We start from the raw sequence: 19,541 nt of genomic DNA, 5'->3' as shown, positions 1-19,541 counted from the left end.
TAGGTATCTGAAGAAGTGTGCATGCACATGAAAGCTTATACCCAGAACAAACTTAGTTGGTCTCTAAGGTAATACTGGACAATTTTTTAATTTTTTAATTTATTTCGACTGCATCAGACCAACACAGCTACCTACCTGAATCTAGTATCTCAGGGCGAGGTTAAGCTAGAAGCTTTATCCCTGATGTGGTCATATTATGATTGCAGGTAAATTTTGAGAGGGCACCACATTTTAAAGTTGAGTGATCCATTAGCACGTCCTCCTGTAGGATTGCACCACTCTGAAGCTCTGGAGTGGTACAGTCCCACAGGTGGACAGTGTTGCATCAGAAACAGCATGTCTGGGTAGACTCTTCGTCTACTTCAAGTTTTTAAAACTTCTTTTAAGAAATGTATTTGACATACGAGAAGGAGGAATAAAGGATGAATATTCCATCTTTTTGTACAGATGTAACTGGAACAGGAAAACCATTGTTGGCAGAGCACTACTGAAATCTTGAACTAATGAGTGGAAACATTCTGGAAGCAATTATTTTACAAGCACAAAGTTTTTTGTTTTTATAAAAAAAATTCTTTCCTTTTAGTTTTTAAATGTTTCAGCAGAACTGCATTTCTGTTGGAGATGTCTCTGACAGCAAACACAACGTGGAACCCAGATAGTCATGGGACCAAGAGTCTTAAAGCATTCTTTGGGGGCGTTTCTCCTTGGCCACTGGTATTCGAGATGAGAAGAAAGTATGATGCAGAGATCTTAAACAGCTTTATTCATTCATTCATTCATTCATTTAAATATCCATTAGTCTTTTGGCTATTTCGGCAGACATAAGAAACGTGATGCAAGCCCTTGAAGTCAGCTTTCTAGGAGCAATAGCAGCACAGTTTATTCATGAATTACCGTATTTTTTGCTCTATAAGACTCACTTTTTCCCTCCTAAAAAGTCAGGGGAAATGTGTGTGCGTCTTATGGAGCGAATGCAGGCTGTGCAGCTATCCCAGAAGCCAGAACAGCAAGAGGGATTGCTGCTTTCACTGCGCAGTGATCCCTCTTGCTGTTCTGGCTTCTGAGATTCAGAATATTTTTTTTCTTGTTTTCCTCCTCCAAAAACTAGGTGTGTCTTGTGGTCTGGTGCGTCTTATAGAGCGAAAAATAGGGTAGATTCCAGAGGGAGCCCCCTGGTCCTGCCACCCCCAACCAGTGGACACTAGTGTATAAGGCCAAATGGGGCACTGCAGCTCCCCCCAAACCAGTGGAGGCTCATCTATAAAGGCAAATGGGGCATTGCACCACCAACCTGAGTCTGTCCTTGGCCAGCTCCCCCACCTGCCTTCTTACATTCAGTCCTGGGGGTGGTAATGGCGGCCACCTTCCTGCTCCTTAATCTTGGGGTTTCCCTCAGCATGGAGAAGGATGGAGGAGGGAACCCGGAAGAGCCTCTCATTGGCTCTGGCTCAACCTACTGCCAGCTCTCTGCCTTCCCCCCAATGGCCACCAGCTGACACTGCCCCAACCTCTGTTTCCAAGTGTAGTTTTAAAATATAAGTGAGGGAATTATATTTTGTATATGAATATGACTTAAGACACATCTTATGCTGAGAACTGGTCGTCTATTAAGTTTGTATGTTCTTGTAGGATTAGATAGGTTCATGGTAAAGGTAAAGGGACCCCTGACCATTAGGTCCAGTCGTGACAGACTGGGGTTGCGGCACTCATCTCGCTTTATTAGCCGAGGGAGCCAGCGTACAGGTCATGTGGCCAGCATGACTAAGCCGCTTTTGGCGAACCAGAGCAGCACACGGAAACACCGTTTACCTTCCCTCCGGAGTAGTACCTATTTATCTACTTGCACTTGGACGTGCTTTTGAACTGCTAGGTTGGCAGGAGCAGGGACCGAGCAACGGGAGCTCACCCCATTGTGGGGATTCGAACCGCCCACCTTCTGATCAGCAAGTCCTAGGCTCTGTGGTTTAACCCACAGTGCCACCCACGTTCCCATGGTTCATGGAGGTTAAGGCTTATCAATAGCTACTAGTCCTCAGATGAATAGTTCCTCCTTGCTGGAAAGTTTCAGAAGGGGCTGTGTCCACCTCACTCACTTGGCATTTAGCTTGACTGTAATGAGGGAAAAGAGCCTCTAATGTGTAGCTAATTATAATTTATTCAGCCCATGTACTTGGCTCTCCTTTCTTGTCCCTGCATTGTTGCCTTCTCTCCTTCGGTTTGGCAGTTCTGTCAAATCCCATTTTTTCCATGCTTTTGTCAAGAGCAGTTGGGATCTGTGTGTGGCTGCCCCGTGTGGTGAACCACTGAACTGCATGTGGCAGCCTATGTACTTGAAGATCCTTCAGGACTGACTCTACCCACCCAGGCTGTCCACTAAATATTTCTGGGCAGAAAGAAGCATAAAGGGCATCCTCCTCCACCTGATCCTTGTTTGAGCAGCAAGGTCTTCCTGAGTACTGCCCCATCCCTGTCTCCTAGTTTGCCCTTTGCTCCTGACTTTTGGCTTGCTCCACCATTCCTTGCTCCCCTCAGATCTTTTCTGAAGCCCAACCCTGACAGATTGGGACTGTTGTGTTGTTTCTGGTGGATCTTTTATTTCAGTTTTGATCTTTATGTGTGATGCCTTGAGCTATGGAAAGGTGGCTAAGAAATCTAGAGGCAGCCCACCAGCTATGTGAGTCAACGGAGGAAGAGCTTGTTAGGTTTGCTATCTTAAACTACAAAGAAATGGGAGAGGAGCTGGCACCTGGCAACCTACAATACATGGTTGGCAATATTTTTTAAATTTTTGACATGATAGGTCGCAAAATGTGGTAGACCTGGTGAATGGGCTACACTGAGGTGACTGTTGGCTCTTTTGCAGCGGTAGTGGGGTCCTCTACAACTTGTTGTTAGAGATACAGAAGGTATTGATACTAGAAACCACCATTTTGAACCAGGAGTACACACTTTCCTTAGCTAAAAATGAGCAACAGCGGGGGGGGGGACGACTGTCATAAAGTGTGGCATTAAACTGGATAAGGAACCACAAGGATCTACTGCAAGGGATCTGTGTTGAAGTGAAAGTGAAAGGCCACTTTGTGGGATGAACTTCAAGACGCAAGATTAGTTTAACAAGGTCTACTTCTCATTTTGCTGTTTTTAGAAGAAAATTCTGATAAGGATGGCAAGTATAAAACACGCTGAGCTGTACAGACTTAGTGTCACCACCAAAACATAGGACTTTTCCTACGAAATCCCAATGTTCCTTCCTTATCTGTAAAAAGCTTGTACGTCAAACTAACAAGGTTTCTGTGACCCAGTCAAAACAACGAGCCATGCAATAAACATTCATTTATAGCTTATTCCAGCAAGTTGCTTGTAAGGCATTGCGAAGACCATGAAAGCAAGAAGTTCCTCTTGTCTCTCCTTGGGTTATAGGTAGGTATACCTATGAGGCTTTGTAAGAAGGGAAGGACTGTGGGGGTAGAGTGCATGCTTAATATGCAGAAATTCCTTGGTTCTGCCCCCAAGACCTCCAGTTGAAATGGGGGGGGGGGGACCCCTAGTCCTCTGGATGCTACCAGATAGCTCCCATCACTGTTGACTCAGTAGCCATGAAGATTGGGGAGGTTTGCGAAAGTTGAAGTCCCAGCAATATCTGAAGGTCCATTAGTTTTTCACCACTGATGATCGCAGTTGGCAGGGATGTGAGGGGACCTGCTTAAAACTGTAGAGATGTATTACCAATCAGAACAGATAATACTGGGCCAGGTGGAGCAGGATTCTGACGCAATGCCAGTTCATTTGAACTGTATCATTTGAACTGCATCCCCAATAGATTTGGTAAAGTAGCCCACATAGAATGTGGGAGCTGTGGCCCTCCAGATGCTGTTGGACTCCAACTCCCATCAGCCCCAGCCAGAATGGCTAATGGTCAGGGGATGGTGGGAACTGTAGTCCAGCAACACCTGCAGAGTCTTCTCTGACATAAAGAAAGGCTGCGTATCTCAAAGGGACCGCTTTCCTTCCATGGAATATGCAGTGTTGGAGGCTGTGTGGGGTTGAGAGAGATCCTTCATGAAATGTTTTACTTTTTATATGTTAGCAGGCTGCCAGTGTGGTGTAGTGGTTAAGAGCAGTGGACTCGTAATCTGGTGAACCAGGTTCGATTCCCTGCTTCTCCACATGAAACTGCTGGGTGACCTTGGGCTAGTCACACTTCCCTCTGGAGTCTCTCAGCCTCACTCACCTCACAGAGTGTTTGTTGTGGGGGAAGAAGGGAAAAGGAGATTGTTAGCCACTTTGAGACTCCTTAAAGGTAAAGGGTAAAGGGACCCCTGACCATTAGGTCCAGTCGTGACTGACTCTGGGGTTGCGTCACTCATCTCACTTTATTGGCTGAGGGAGCCGGCATACAGCTTCCGGGTCATGTGGCCAGCATGACTAAGCCGCTTCTGGTGAACCTGAGCAGCACACAGAAATGCTGTTTACCTTCCCACCAAGGTGGTACCTATTTATCTACTTGCACTTTGATGTGCTTTCGAACTACAGGAGCAGGGACCGAGCATCGGGAGCTCACCCTGGTGCGGGGATTCGAACCGCCGACCTTCTGATCGGCAAGTCCTAGGCTCTGTGGTTTAACCCACAGTGCCAACCGCGTCCCTTGAGACTCCTTACGGTAGTGATAAAGCGGGATATCAAATCCAAACTCTTCTTCTTCTTCTCTTGGAAAATAAACCAGTCCAAGCTAGCTGTTCCTCTTCCTCACTGCTTGTACGTGCAAGGCTTTTTGTTTACATTATCTGCAGCTTAAATGAGCACCATATTTGAATGTTTTTAATTAACTAGTGGAACAATGTATTTATTTTTATTTTTTTATCCTGTTCATACCTCTTGCTTTTGGTCATATTTCCATACACAAAGGAACAAAATGTATACTTTGAGCTTTAAAAAAAAGTTTACTGAGGCAAGGGAGAATAAATGCAAACCTGTGTCTTGAGAGTCTGGTGTAGGCATGCCCTCCTTAAAGGTCTGCAGCACCTCTTAAAGTAATGTAACTTCTCCTTTTTTCTGGTCCAAATCCATTTTCTTTCATATGGGTTATAACAAATGTAAACAGTTACGTTTTCTGTTCACTATACTCAGAATCTGCATAACAAATCCCCATTTTTAATAACCTTGGGTGGCTAAAGCCTTAGAGTGCCTTTGTATATATCGTGCATATATTGAGGCCTGCATTTATTTCCATGAACTTTGCAGTTTCTTATGAGTTTCTCAAGAAATCTTCCATACAATCTGAGAGCTCTTGAACTTTTGTTGTGCCCTCAGCAATGCCCATGTGATTCTACATGTAACATGCATGAAGAAGCAGGCTTCCACACATGCATCATTTACTGGCTTTGGAACTAGTCAGATAAGAGTTCTCTCGTGGGATTTTATTTTATTCTTAGGGTATTTGGCTCCAGGCCTAGAGTGGAGGAATATAGCTGCCTATCCACTTTACCTTCTCTGATTCCTGATAAAGTTTCTTCTACTCAGCCCTAGTTGGTACTGTCAAGACAAGTCAGTAGGGTTGCAATTTAACGACGATTCATTGAAAGCACACACATAGCGTCATGCAAGCAAATAAGCAGAATTCAAAATAGTAGTTTGCTGCGCTTCCAAAAGCACTGCATTCCACTGACAGAGGTGACCTGTCATCTTGTCGTAATGGATAGTCTAACACAGGTGTAAACCAACACAGTCCAGGTCCAGAAGCCACCCAAAAGTTGCTTTCCCAATGCTGCTTATACAGTTCTTAGCTTTCCAAACATGGTAACAATGGCAACCTTGACCGCCATCCCCAAGTATCTTGCATATATACTTGTGTGTTCTAGATAGTCCCTAGATGTTTGTGTGTTTCATAGACCATAAAATTGTAGAGTTGGAAGGGACTCTGAATGTCATCTTGTCTAACCCTCTGCAATGAAGGAATCTCAACACACAGTCCTCCAACCAATCTGAAACCTGCTTAGCTTTGCAAATGTGCTAGCAGTTTTATTGCTGCACCACTAGTAAAGGTTTGTATCTTTACCTTCACATTCTCTTTCGTCCTTCACTTCTGCCTAACTGCAAGCTTGCTTTATTTCCTTTTATGATCTCCTATTATGATATGTTTAGGCCGTTCTATACAATATGTGCCTAAGATTCAACTCATGACAATATATGTAACATAATGCTAGTGATAATACAGTTGTATCTAGGCTCCTGAATGCCTTGGGAGTCGAACGTTTCGGCTCCTGAACGATCGAAAACCAGAAGTGAGTGTTCTGGTTTTCGAACATTTTTTTGGAAGCTGAACATCTGACGGGGCTTCTGATTGGCTGCAGGAGCTTCCTACAGCCAATCAGAAGCCATGCTTTGGATGCTGAGCATTTCAGAAGTTAAATGGACTTCCAGAACGGATTCTGTTCAACTTCCAAAGTACGACTGTAATAGGATTTTTTAACCATTGGACAGAATGGTTTCTCATATGCTTTGTACACTCAAGAACTTGGGAGCCTGCCTTATACAAAACCAAGGGTTGAGATGATCAAGTGTAATGAATATGGGTTGCTCGTGCGTAAGTTGCCGCCTCTCCTGGCTTTGTTGCCTTGTTAAACCTTTCAGTCTGGACAGCCCTTCACTTCGTGGCTGCCTCAGTCGCTAGCAGAATCCGTCAGTGGGCGTTTCTTAAACCTTTTCCAACATAAACGCCCTCCCATCAGATGTCAAAGAGATAAATAATTACCTGACATTCAGAAGACATCTTAAGGCAGCCCTGTTCAGGGAAGTTTTTAATATGTAATGCTGTACTGTTTTTAACACTGATTGGGAGCCGCCCAGAGTGGCTGGGGAAACTCAGCCAGATGGGCGGGGTATAAATAATAAATAATAATTATTATTATTATTATTATTATTATTATTATTATTATTATTATTATTAAAGTTGTTTGACACCCAGTCTCCTCCTACTCTCTCTGCGCGGAGGTCTTCTGCGCAGGGAGGGCGTGGGTAGCGGAGGACCCGTGCTCTCCCCGCTGGTGTCCGGCGAAGAGTCCTGGAGCCCTCTCGCCGCTTCCCCCATCTGCCCCCCTTTATTCCTGGTGTTGCGCTGAATTGCTTCCCCATCTGCTGAGCTGCCTCTCTCCCTGCTGGGCCCTTCTCCAGCATCATTTGAGAGCCTTCCCTCCGCCTCTAGCTCCAATGTCAGTTCCCTGACATCAAGCTAAGATCTTGAATGGGTAGCAGTCTTCACTGGTGTTCAAATAAGAGATGTACTGTTGCTTTTATTAGGAAAGTATTACTGGTATTAGGGACGCGAGTGGCGCTGTGTGTTAAACCACAGAGCCTAGGACTTGCTGATCAGAAGGTCAGCGGTTCGAATCCCCGCGACGGGGTGAGCTCCCGTTGCTCGGTCCCTGCTCCTGCCAACCTAGCAGTTCGAAAGCACGTCTAAGTGCAAGTAGATAAATAGGTACCGCTCCAGTGGGAAGATAACGGCATTTCCATGTGCTGCTCTGGTTCGCCAGAAGCAGCTTAGTCATGCTGGCCACATGACCCGGAAGTTGTACGCCCGCTCCCTCGGCCAATAAAGCAAGATGAGTGCCGCAACCCCAGAGTCAGTCACTACTGGACCTCATGGTCAGGGGTCCCTTTACCTTTACCTTTATTACTGGTATTACTAGTATTCTTTTCAATAGAATCTTAACCTTCCCCCAGCATAGGATGCATTGCCAGTTTCCCAAATAATGGGAGCACACACAAGTCACAACAATGCACACTAAGTTGTTCACTTGTAACTGTGTCCAGTCCCAAATCGCACATTCCTTTCTTTAAGAGGCTTTTTGAAATGTCTCTGGGTGTAGTGTGCAGGTGGCTTAGGGTGTTGTGACTTAGCCAGATCAGTTCCATAGCTGCGACTGCAGAGCGGGCAGCAAGAAAAGCAGAGGTTGCTGATGAATAGCCCTACTTGGTTGGTTGTAATACATTAGCAGTCACAGTGCATGCCATCTCCCACACTGTGAGCAAAGACTTTCTTTTTTGCTCATGGTCAGCGAAGGGTGGCAGTCAAAAAATGTTGCCTATGGAAACTGAGCTCGTATGACAAGCATTGTGGAATAAATGATTGGGCATGAGTCTGCTTCCAAATTAAGTATTACGTTTACATGGTTTCAGTCTCCTCCACCAGGCCCCAGAATGTACCGTCCACACCACAAATACACTGGAATACAGTATGCTTTAACTTTTGTGGTTGGGCTTTCACTAAATACCGTGTTATACCAAAGCTATGTACTCTTTGATCACTTGCCATACACAGAGAGAGAGAAAAAAACTTTTTCAGCATGGTTCTCTCTCTCATCATTTTAATCACAGACTAAAGAGTGAATGTATTTGGTTAGTTTTCCTGGACCTTTTTAAAAATGCATCTACTGCCTATTTATATCTCATCTCTTTGTGGTTCTGCCAATGACGCTGGTTACTGGAGCTTTTATTTAAGGAGTGAGGGAATGAGCATGAGGAATATAAATAATGGGCCTTCTATAAAACTGTGTTACCTATGCAGTTGTATAAAACTTAATTCACTGTTGCATTTTTACTTCTCTGCAATTTAACCTTTGAATCATCAAAGATTAGAACATAAACTCAGAAGACTTCTTTAAAAAAAATAATTGGAGCTACTTGTTTATGCATAATGGTCTGGTCTGCATGTCATGCTAAACCAAACCATGGCTTAGCATGAATGCATGTGCATACAGGCTACTGAAGAGGAGTTCATAGCCACTTCACTCTTCCTGGGCTGTTTTTCTGCCCCGCTGCACTGAACTAAGCTTTAGCTTGGCATAGTGTGTCATCTGAATCTAGGCTCCTGGTTTTATGGTTCCTGGTTTGTCTGCAAGAGTTAATTATGAGCCTGGATTTAGACAACATGTTAAACCAAACCATGGCTTAGCTCACTGTGGCACATCAACAAAATAACTGGAGATAAATGACACTGCCATGATCTGTTTGCCATTTATGTTTGTTAATTTATGCTGTGTTTGTGATGTCCTATTATGTTCCATAATGCTATTACAGTCATACCTCGGGTTACAGATGCTTCAGGTTGTGGTTTTTTGGGTTTCGGACCGCCAAAACCCGGAAGTACCAGAACTGATTACTTACCGGTTTCGGCGGTCGCACATGTGCAGAAGCGCTAAATCACACTTTGCGCATGCGCAGAAACGCTGAATCACAACCCACGCGTGCGCAGACGCACCACTGCAGGTTGCGGACGCTGCAGGTTGTGAACGTGCATCCTGCACAGATCACGTTCACAAGCTGAGTGTCCACTGTATTATATGTTGCTTGTAAACTGCATCGGGATTAATAGAAGCATAGAATTGTAGAGTTGGAGGGGACCCCAACTTCCTGCAATGTAGGACTCTCATCTAAAGCATCCATGACACATGTCCACCCAACCTCTGCTTTAAAAACTCCAAGGAAGCAGAGTTCACAACCTCCTAAGGAAGTCTGTTCCACTGTCCAACAGCTCTTACTGTCAGAAGGTTCTTCTGATGTTTGGTCACAATCTCTTTTCTTGTAACTTGAATCCATTGGTTCAGGTCCTGCCCTCTGGAGCAGGAGAAAGCCAGCTTGCTCCATCTTCCATGTGACAGTCCTTGGGATATTTGAAGGTGGCTATCATATCTCCTCTCAGTCTTTTCTTTCCCAGGCTAAACATTCCCAACTCTCTCAACCGCTCTTCCTAAGGCTTGGCTTCCAGACCCTTTATAATTTTGGTTGATTCATTTATAATAATAAAAAACCCAAACTCCTCTCCTAGAACCTGCACACTCTCATGTTTGCACTGTCATGCTTTTGCCATATTATTAGCAATAGGCATAGCAATATATAATCATTAATATAAACATAGTAATTCTACACAGGAGCGTATGATCAACATTTATGAAGAAATTGAAATTTAGAAAAAAAGACAGTTAAAATGGGTCAAAGACCGAGATCTTCCTCATAATACTAAAATCTCAAGTCACCCAGTGGAGATGAATGTTGAGTGATTCCAAACCAACCAAAAGAAGTACTTTTTCACACTTCCTACAGTAAATTGATGGAACTTGCTGCTACATGATCTGATGATGACTATGGACTTAGATGGATTTTGAATGAAATTAGCTTTATGGAAACAGGTCTATCATTGGGAATTCTTCATGGCAAGTGGGAAATGTCTCTCCCCACTTTTTAAGAGGAATGCCCTGCGGCCTCTTAGAGGGCAGGGGACTTTCAGGAAGGAGGAAGGGAGTTTCTGAAGTATGTAGAAACCCCTAGCTGTTTTGAGATGGCCCCTTTTGCTTCCAAACTGACCAGCATTCAAACACCTGGGATCACTATTAGAGGGAATTATGGCTACATGAAAGCTCCAGGTTTAGAGGCAGCATATCTCTGACGACAATGAATGGGAAAAGGAGCAGACTGGGAGGAGAAGGTGTCAGAAGCTGAAGAGGTAACAGGAAGAGGCTGCGGCCAAGAACAGTTCAGAGGCAGAAGCAGGGACTGGAGAGGAGTGGGGCCAGGAGACAGAGAGGCAGTCTTCCCCTCCTGCTGCAACCAGCTCCCCTCCCCCTTGATCTCCTAGAACACGCAGATAACCGAAATGAGCAGAGCAGAGTGTGCAGATTCAGTTTGCGACTGCTTGGGAAAGACCTTGGAGAGGAGGATTCCTAGTGGGCGCTGTGGAGGTGGAGACCTTCAGTTGTCACAACTGCTTCATTGGGGGCAAGACCTCCTGGAAAGAGTTGCTGAGACCACTAGGACTGAGCTGTGGTTTGTTTCCTTGAATAAAGAGATAATTTCATTGGCCTTGGGTGGTTTATTGTTTTATTGCTGACGCATGCCTGACTCCAGCTCTGACACAGCTGAGCTCTTCTTAAGAAATTATGGGAGAGTCAAGGCAGGGTAACAAATGTACAGGCAGCAACCAATTGATGCGTGACCTCATGCATCGTGGTGACCTGGAAGTGACCAGAAAAGGGGGTGGAGCTGACTTAGACATGCTCAGCTGTCAAGTGCGAGGACCTGGAAAACAGCCCTCACACAAATTGGGGGTTGCCTGTAGTTACCTTTACTTAACACTTTGGGGGTGAAAAGTTAGGCTGAAAGCATTAGGATTTTTAATTCAGTTGTTTAGATAAATAGGCTGAAACTCTGGTTTATATGTATTTCTCTCTCTGCCTTATACTTCCACACAAAACAGATACTGTCTGTTCTGAAACCTTTTACATATAAATTATCATTGCAATATATTGCCCGTGATGTTTGCTTTTATAAATTGAAAATCAAAAGTTTGGATCAATTTGGAACGAGTCATATGGAATGTACACACAAAATGATGAAAGATTTGAATTTTCCAGCCTAGATAATAAATACCATGTGCAGTCCTTTACCTCAACGATTTTCTAATTCAGTGTGTGTCTGGCAGACTTTTCCTTTCATTCTTGTTCCATGTTGAAAGTAGAGCAAGAAAACTGTTAAAAGTGTAATTAAATTTACAGAGATCAAGGAAAAACATAAACCAGCATAGTTTAACCCCTGGAAGTTTAGAGTTGGCTGGACTGACTTTATTTTACACTTATAAACAGTGTGGGAAAGTGGTTGTTCTAAAAGAGCATATCAAATCTCATGGAAATGTTTCATCATCAGTGCTTCTTAAAAAGGAGCTTGCCTTCATAAATGACTTCACTCACCACCTAATAAAATGCTGCACATATCATTAAAGGTGCGGATGAATTCCCTATTGTCAGACAGAAAGAGGAAACCTCAACTCACCCTGTGCTAGCCTCAGGCAAACAATCCTCTCTCTTTGTCAGTCCTCCAACTGTGGTATAGGATGATAATAACAATGACCTATGATGCACTGCTGTTGTATGGTTTACTGAGAGAATATGTGTGGAGGTGTTTTTGGTGAGCTACAGCTTAGGACCAGAATACCTGAAGGACTATTTCCTCCTAGATTATGCTGCCTGGACTCAAAGGTTATTAAGAGAGGCACTTTTAGCCAGTGTGGTGTAGTGGTTAAGAGCGGTAGTCTCGTAATCTGGGGAACTGGGTTCGCGTCTCCGCTCCTCCACATGCAGCTGCTGGGTGACCTTGGACCAGTCACACTTCTCTGAAGTCTCTCAGCCCCACTCACCTCACAGAGTGTTTGCTGTGGGGGAGGAAGGGAAAGGAGAATGTTAGCCGCTTTGAGACTCCTGAAGGGGAGTGAAAGGCGGGATATCAAATCCTCCTCCTCCTCTTCTTCTTCTTCTTCTTCTTCTTCTTCTTCTTCACCCTACACCTAAGGTATAGAAGGTAGGGACATGGGAGAGCGTTTTCTCCCACTCTCTGAAGCATCATATCATGGGAGACCCATACTTCCTCTCTGTTTGATGGTATATAACATTTTTATTTAGGCTGGTCTTTGTCCCAGAAGCTGGATATTTGTTTTCTGGTGATTTACTTCATTTTTATAGGTTGACTGATTTGTGGTGCTTTTTATCTGCATCTTTTATTGTAATAGTGTGTAGGCATTATTATTATTATTTTTACTTTTGTTTCATAAGACACTTTGAGTGGTTCAGTTTGTGAACTGGAAAGAGAGGACAGAAACATTCCTGAAATAATAATAACATAATGATAAAACAATTATAGTAATAAAAATTAAAAACAGTAGCAAACTCTATGTGCTCAAAGAATATGGAAAGAATATGGTTACTCAGCAGTGTGTGTGTAAGCTGTGGCTGGTGTGTGCCTTTTTCTAGCAGATTCTTAGGACTGTGGCTAGCCCAGGTTGCATCCATCTCATTAGGCTGGAGGCTTGGGAACACATGTTCATTATAATATTTACATTATTGGCAGGGCCAAATTAAAGGCTGCACTGTGTTCTCAGGCCTCACACATCGCTGACAATCAGGCATGCTTTCTGTTCTGCTGGAATAAAGGCAAAGATGAGTCTGCCTACACAGAGAAGGCTTTTCTGAATCCTCCTACTCCATCCTAAAGAGGGGGCCTTCTCTGCTGCTGTCATCTATCCACACGCCCTTCACTTATGCATGTACCATACACAGACAGATTGCTTTCTGTAACGTAATTTTAATTTAGAACTGATCTTTTTATCATATTGGAAGCACTCAAAATTTTGCCTTCACACAATAACACTGTAAAAGAAGAAATCAAAGTCTAAACATGTAAATATATACAAATGGCCTTTAAATAATCAACACAGATGCAATACTTTAAAATTACATGATTGCATGACAGATCTATTGTCTGTCAAGTCAAATGCTCAATCAGCCATCACTCTTGCCAGAAACACCTTATGCTTCGGGGATACTGCTCACCTTTTTATGTTATATTTAAGCACCTCACATACATTCATATTTGTTTCGCCTGTGCTTTATTTTTAAAAACCTGGCAGGTTTTAAAAACTGATTTGGGCATTGTGAGGGAAGTGTCTTGGTGGTATCCAGTGCTTTTTTCCGGGAAGGGGGAGGTGGTAGTACGCAGGGGTACGCATACCCCTAAACATTTTGTGAATCTTTATACTTTTGCCCATTTACTGTATTTATTTTTCCTGATTTGATCTATAAAATGGTGGTTTTCTTGAGTCAAAATGAGAGTACTCCTAAACATTTTTATCTTTAGAAGCAGCCTAGCTAGCTGCTTGGGTGCCAAAGGAGACATGTGCCCTTTGCCCAGGGGTGGGGCAAGCCAGGGCAGGGCACACTGAGCAGAGCCTCCATGGAGTCCGCCCACCACCTCCCCCTCAGCTGTAGGGTGGCAGCGGGTGGACGCAAGCCCCACATTGCCGTTTTGGGCAGCACGGAGCCTACAGGCTCCCGAGCCACCGAGCCACTCCCAGGAGAGACGCGTGACTCAGGAGCACTGCAGGCCCATGGTAAGTTCCACCCCCCACAGTGTGGCACCCAGTCTGCCCCCCCCCCAGCTACACCTACTATCTGCAAACTTGCAGAACTGTTATTTTCAGGTGTTGACCATGGGGAAAGAAGGCTATATTTGTATGGAATGTTATTGTTACACTTCCATGCTATCTCCACAACTCTAGCAAATGATTCCTCTGTCTTCACCATAAGTGCGTTTATAATTATAAGTATTTCTTTAAAATGCATAATAAGTTTCAGTGCACTCTGGCACTTGTCACGGTCCTCCATTGTGCCAGAAGTGGTTTAATCATATTGGCCACATGACCCAGAAAGCTGTCTGTGGACAAACGCCAGCTGCCTTGGCCTGAAAGCGAGATGAGCGCCACAACCCTATAGTTGCTTTTGACTGGATTTAACCTTCCAGGGGTCCTTTACCTTTTTACCTATTCCGCACACAAACAATATAATTTCACAATGGATATAATAAGGTAAAGGTAAAGGGACCACTGACCATTAGGTCCAGTCGTGGCCGACTCTGGGGTTGCGGCACTCATCTTGCTTTACTGGCCGAGGGAGCCGGCGTACAGCTTCCAGGTCATGTGGCCAGCATGACTAAGCCGCTTCTGGCGAACCAGAGCAGCACATGGAAACGCCGTTTACCTTCCCGCTGGAGCGGTACCTATTTATCTACTTGCACTTTGACGTGCTTTTGAACTGCTAGGTTGGCAGGAGCAGGGACCAAGCAACAGGAGCTCACCCCGTTGCGGGGATTCGAACCGCCGACCTTCTGATCAGCAAGTCCTAGGCACAACCCTATAGTCGCCTTTGACGGGACTTAACCTTCCAGGGGTCCTTTACCTTTTTACCTATTCCACACACAAACAATATAATTTCACAATGGATATAATACTCGTGTCCTATTTGATCTTAGGTGCAGGTATCAGCAACAGAACTTCATCACAGAGTAATTATTTTTCCTGGGAAGATTCAATTTTCAATACCTCTATACATGCTGCAATTCGACATGGAAAATGGAAACTACTAACTGGCAATCCAGGTAACTTTTTATGGGATTCCTCCCTTTCGCATGTTCCAGATAATGGCACTTCCTGGTATTTGCTGTATTAAATTTGTGAATACTGGTTTTGGTAGCAATTGATGCTCCAGAGGTGTAAGAAAGAACTGACTTAATAATGATCATAAGAACTCCCTGCCCTTCAGCCTTAAAATAAGGTTGGTTGGTTGGTTGGTTGGTTGGTTGGTTGGTTAAATGTGTATGGCCACCCATCAATAGACATTTCCTCCTGGGCAGCTTACAGAGGTGGGAAAGATGACCAGTTTAGGCTGTTCTGCCTGAAAAAGTAACTTATTTATTTAAAGTGTGCTAACATTCCTACATGCACTATCTGTTTTGACATAGTATGAAGCATTGTATTCAAATTTGTCACTTGAAGCAGCAAGAGGGACACCTGCTAGAAAGCTCACTCAATGGCAGGCATCCCAGCTTTCCAGTTGAGGCATCCAGCTGGTACTATAATTTCCTATATGTCAGTCAGTGTTCTTGCAGATTAATCTCTTACCTTGTTTCTAGGATGGCACTGTTTGTCCGCTTGTGTGTGCCTTGTTGCTCAAAGTTCACCCACTGATCATTGAATGTTTGTTATAAAAAAATATGCAAAGATGCAAAAGGTGCAGTAAGAGAAAGGAGTTGAGGGCGGTGGTGTCAAAACCAAGAAAAGAGCAACAAACCTCAGCCAAATAGCTCTACTGCAGACTGAGCTCCATACAGTTTATATTAGGAACTCTTCTTCCTACTAACATTTAATTCATCTTCTCGTTATTCTGTTGGTCAGCTGGCAAATCTCCATAGGAAAAAAACAAATTCTGCGTCGCAAGTTCAATTCCACTTCTCTAAAATTGAACAAGTCAGATCTGTGAACAAGCTGGAAACAAATTAAGAGGCTAATGCTGTCCCAACTAACCTCTAATCTGCTCTGTTCCTGTTTATAGGTTGCTCCCACTGGTTTCCACCGCCATCTTTATTTGATGAGTCAGAGGCTCTGTCTTCAGACCCTCCAACAAAGAAACTTTGGCTCTATGATATTGTTAATGATCCCGAGGAACGAAGTGACTTGTCAGAACAATATCCTGACATTGTGAAAAAGCTCCTTTTGCGTCTCCAGCACTATAACAATAACTCTGTTCCCGTGTTCTACCCAGAAAATGACCCTAATTGTGACCCAGGAACGAAGAAAGCCTGGGGGCCTTGGATGTAGGAAACTGCTCAGCAGCCCGAGAAAGGTATGTCCAGGGTAGTCATAGAGCTGATTCCCACATTATATTTGTGTACATAAAAATGTGTGCATCCTTGTGTACACCACGGCAAAGTGTACAAAAATGTTCCATGGGAATCAGCCCATAGACTCAGGGACACAGACACTTCTGACTCGTTTATTTTACCTCTTCAGTCCATTGGATCCAGTTCTTCTTACTCAAAAGCTGTTTGAAGGATCCAGTTTCACCATTGGTTGTGCTTGAAGTTCTATAGAATCATAAATCTGCCATTTGGATGTTGGTGGGTTTTTTGCCGTCCATGACATGTCTCTGAAGCAGAGGGTAAAATGATGCCGCCTTCCCAAAGTTCCTGGCCAGCTGGGAAACATTATTTCAGTTGGAAAGCTCTGAGTCATGGCGGGGGGGCAGGGCCTTCTAAATTCTTTCGCATCTGAAGTCAAAGGCTTGATTTCATACTTGCCGGGAGCCAGCTTTTATCGGAGGCTGACAGAGTTGTAAAGAAAAGGAGAAAGAAGCCAATTGTAGAGTTCCTTTTCTCTCTCCACACCTTTACCTCGCGAGTCACTCTAACAGGAGCATCCTAGAATCTCCATGAACAGAACCTCTTAGCAGCTACACACCAAGGTCCTAGCAATAGCCAAACATGTCAGCTCTACACCCAAAATGTCTTATTTCCACAATATGAATATTGAGATCAATATGAATACTGTGTCCACAGTGGTGGACAGGATGGTGGCGTGGAGATGTATACCTGACCTCCCAGCAGGTGAGTTGCTGCTGCTTGCCAGGAGGGAGAAGGGCAAGATATTGCGGAGGGTGGCACAATGCATATGACACTGGCAGGAGCACCGGATTGACTCTGCTGGCACCTCTGAGAGCCAGTGTGGTGTAGTGGTTAAGAGCAGTAGACTTGTAATCTGGTGAACCGGGTTCGCGTCTCCGCTCCTCCACATGCAGCTGCTGGGTAACCTTGGGCTAGTCACACTTCTCTGAAGTCTCTCAGCCCCACTCACCTCACAGAGTGTTTGTTGTGGGGGAGGAAGGGAAAGGAGAATGTTAGCCACTTTGAGACTCCTTCGGGTAGTGATAAAGCGGGATATCAAATCCAAACTACTCTTCCTCCTCCTCCTCCTCCTCCTCCTCCTCCTCTTCTTCTTCTTCTTCTTCTTCTTCTTCTTCTTCTTCGCACTGCACCAACCTTGCCACCACTGTGAACCTCCCAGTAAGCATCAGCGGCTCACCTGCCAGGAGGTGAGGTAGCTGTCTCCACCCCACCATTCCATCTGCTACTGCCCTATATACATATTTACTCAGAACTCTTTGGACTTTTTTTTTTTTACACAAAGTCCACTTACCAAAGGCTCCTGATTAAACTTAGTAGTTATGGAATGAGAGGAAAGGTTCTCTTATGGCTCAGTAACCAAATAACAGAAAACTGGGAGCAATAATAAATGGACAATTCTCACAATGGAAGTGGGGTTCCTCAAAGATCTGTGATGATACCAGTGTTTTTAATATGTCTGTAAATTATGTGGAGGTAGGTGTGAGCAGAGAGGCAGCCAAGTTTGCTGATGACACTGTTTTGTTGAGGGTAGTAAAACCAAAAAGGGACTGTGAAGAGTTTCGGTGAGAACTCCACAAAGTGGGTGAGAACGTAATAGCGGTTTATAGAATTCTGCACGAGGTGGAAAAAGTAGGGGGAAATGTTTTGGGAGTATCTTAATCTGTGTCACATGTTCTTTTTAAATAAAGGGATGGTCAGATGCCATCACAGGATGATGGTCAGAGTCTCAGTTGGTCATTTTATTAGAGGGCTCTAATAAGTTTGAGCAAGTCTAAATATTGTAATTTCCTTTAGACAATCTTCTTGCTTTCTGGGTTTTCCCCCTCTCTTGAAGATCTCATGCATTTTACATTCTGAAACTTTTCATTTGCGACCAGTGGACCACAAATAAATTATATTTGTCTGACTTTTTTTCCCTGGGCCCAATTCACAGTGCTTGCTCTGACATTACCAGAGCAAGGTAAAGTGAGGGGGAGAATGGGCTGAGGAGAAGCTACCACCTCCTAGGATCCACTACTCAACTCTGGCCAGGATGGGAAGTGCTGTGGTGGCCCTTTTCTATGTTATTCCCTCGCACCCAATGTATTGTTCAGAAAATGGGTGTAAAGGGGTGGGTGGGGGGCTTGATGCCATTTTTGCTTCAACGTATACTGTTTAGGTTGACAAATTGTTCAACTTTACAAGGACAATCCTCTATTGGACGAGCTGCATGATCCAAGTCCAGTTTAAAGATAAAAGTTTAAAGATCAAAGAACCATACAAAGCCCCCTTCAAGGCAAGGGCCCTGAAGTTGCTCATCAACAGTTTGCATTTGGACAGCAGGCTGCAGGTCACCTGCTCTGGTTAAAAAAAAATATTCTGTTAAAATTGTAGTAATTTTAAGGGTGCAAATTATATGCAAACTTGTGTCTTCTTTTATTTTATTTTGGCAATGTGTAAGCAGTCACCCTGGAAGAGCTAAGCACTGGATTCATAAGAAACGAATTTGAAGAAGAGGTGTTTTGTTTTGGTAAGTGCCAACATGATGATGCTAAACACATAAGCATACACAGGATTTCAGTTCTATTAAATTGTATACCGCATATCTAAACACAACCTATACGTTAAGTAAAAGATTTATTGCATTAGGTTTTCCAAGCTATAAATAAATTGTGAGATCACATGGAGGTGCTGGTCTTCATCTTCTCTCATCCTTCATCACTAAGGCTGCAATCCCATGCAAGCTTACTCAGCAGGTAGGTTCCACTGGAATTTACTCCTGTGTGATCACAAATCTTGACTATGTGTATTACAGATGCACCAGGTTTGCTAATTATATTGGTCAACCCATGGATGAATTTCTGCTTCAGGGCAGGAATTGTGTTAGGGAACATTGGAAGGGCTGATACTAAACCTCTTGCTTGTATAATAATAATAATAATAATAATAATAATAATAATAATAATAATAATAATAATAATAATAATAATATATTATTTATACCCCGCCCATCTGGCTGGGTTTCCCCAGCCACTCTGGGCAGCTTCCAACAAAATATTAAAATACATTAGTCCAAACATTAAAAGCTTCCCTAAACAGGGCTGTCTTCAGATGTCTTCTAAAAGCCTGGTAGTTATTGTTCTCTTTGACATCTGGTGGGAGGGCGTTACACAGGGCGGGTGCCACTACCGAGAAGGCCCTCTGCCTGGTTCCCTGTAAGTTGGTTTCTCGCAGTGAGGGACCTGCCAGAAGGGCCTCAGCGCTGGACCTCAGTGTCTGGGTTG

The 19,541-nt window shown here is 43.9% G+C and overlaps 1 protein-coding gene across 2 annotated transcripts in view; it reads left to right on the top strand.

Annotated features, from left to right (window-relative positions):
• The window catches only part of ARSB (arylsulfatase B), a 73,544-nt gene extending 55,549 nt beyond the window's left edge, over positions 1–17,995 (top strand). For both annotated transcript variants that reach the window (XM_081212934.1, XM_081212933.1), the window contains 2 exons: positions 14,851–14,976; positions 15,930–17,995. In XM_081212934.1, coding sequence (XP_081069060.1) covers positions 14,851–14,976; positions 15,930–16,195 — 392 coding nt within the window. In that variant the 3' untranslated portion in view covers positions 16,196–17,995. The remainder of the gene's footprint in view (positions 1–14,850; positions 14,977–15,929) is intronic.
• The last annotated feature ends 1,546 nt before the right edge of the window (positions 17,996–19,541 follow it).

Source organism: Podarcis bocagei (assembly GCF_964188305.1).
Source record: "Podarcis bocagei genome assembly, chromosome: 11".
Lineage (NCBI taxonomy): Eukaryota > Metazoa > Chordata > Lepidosauria > Squamata > Lacertidae > Podarcis > Podarcis bocagei.
This window is presented reverse-complemented; position numbering and strand designations above follow the sequence as displayed.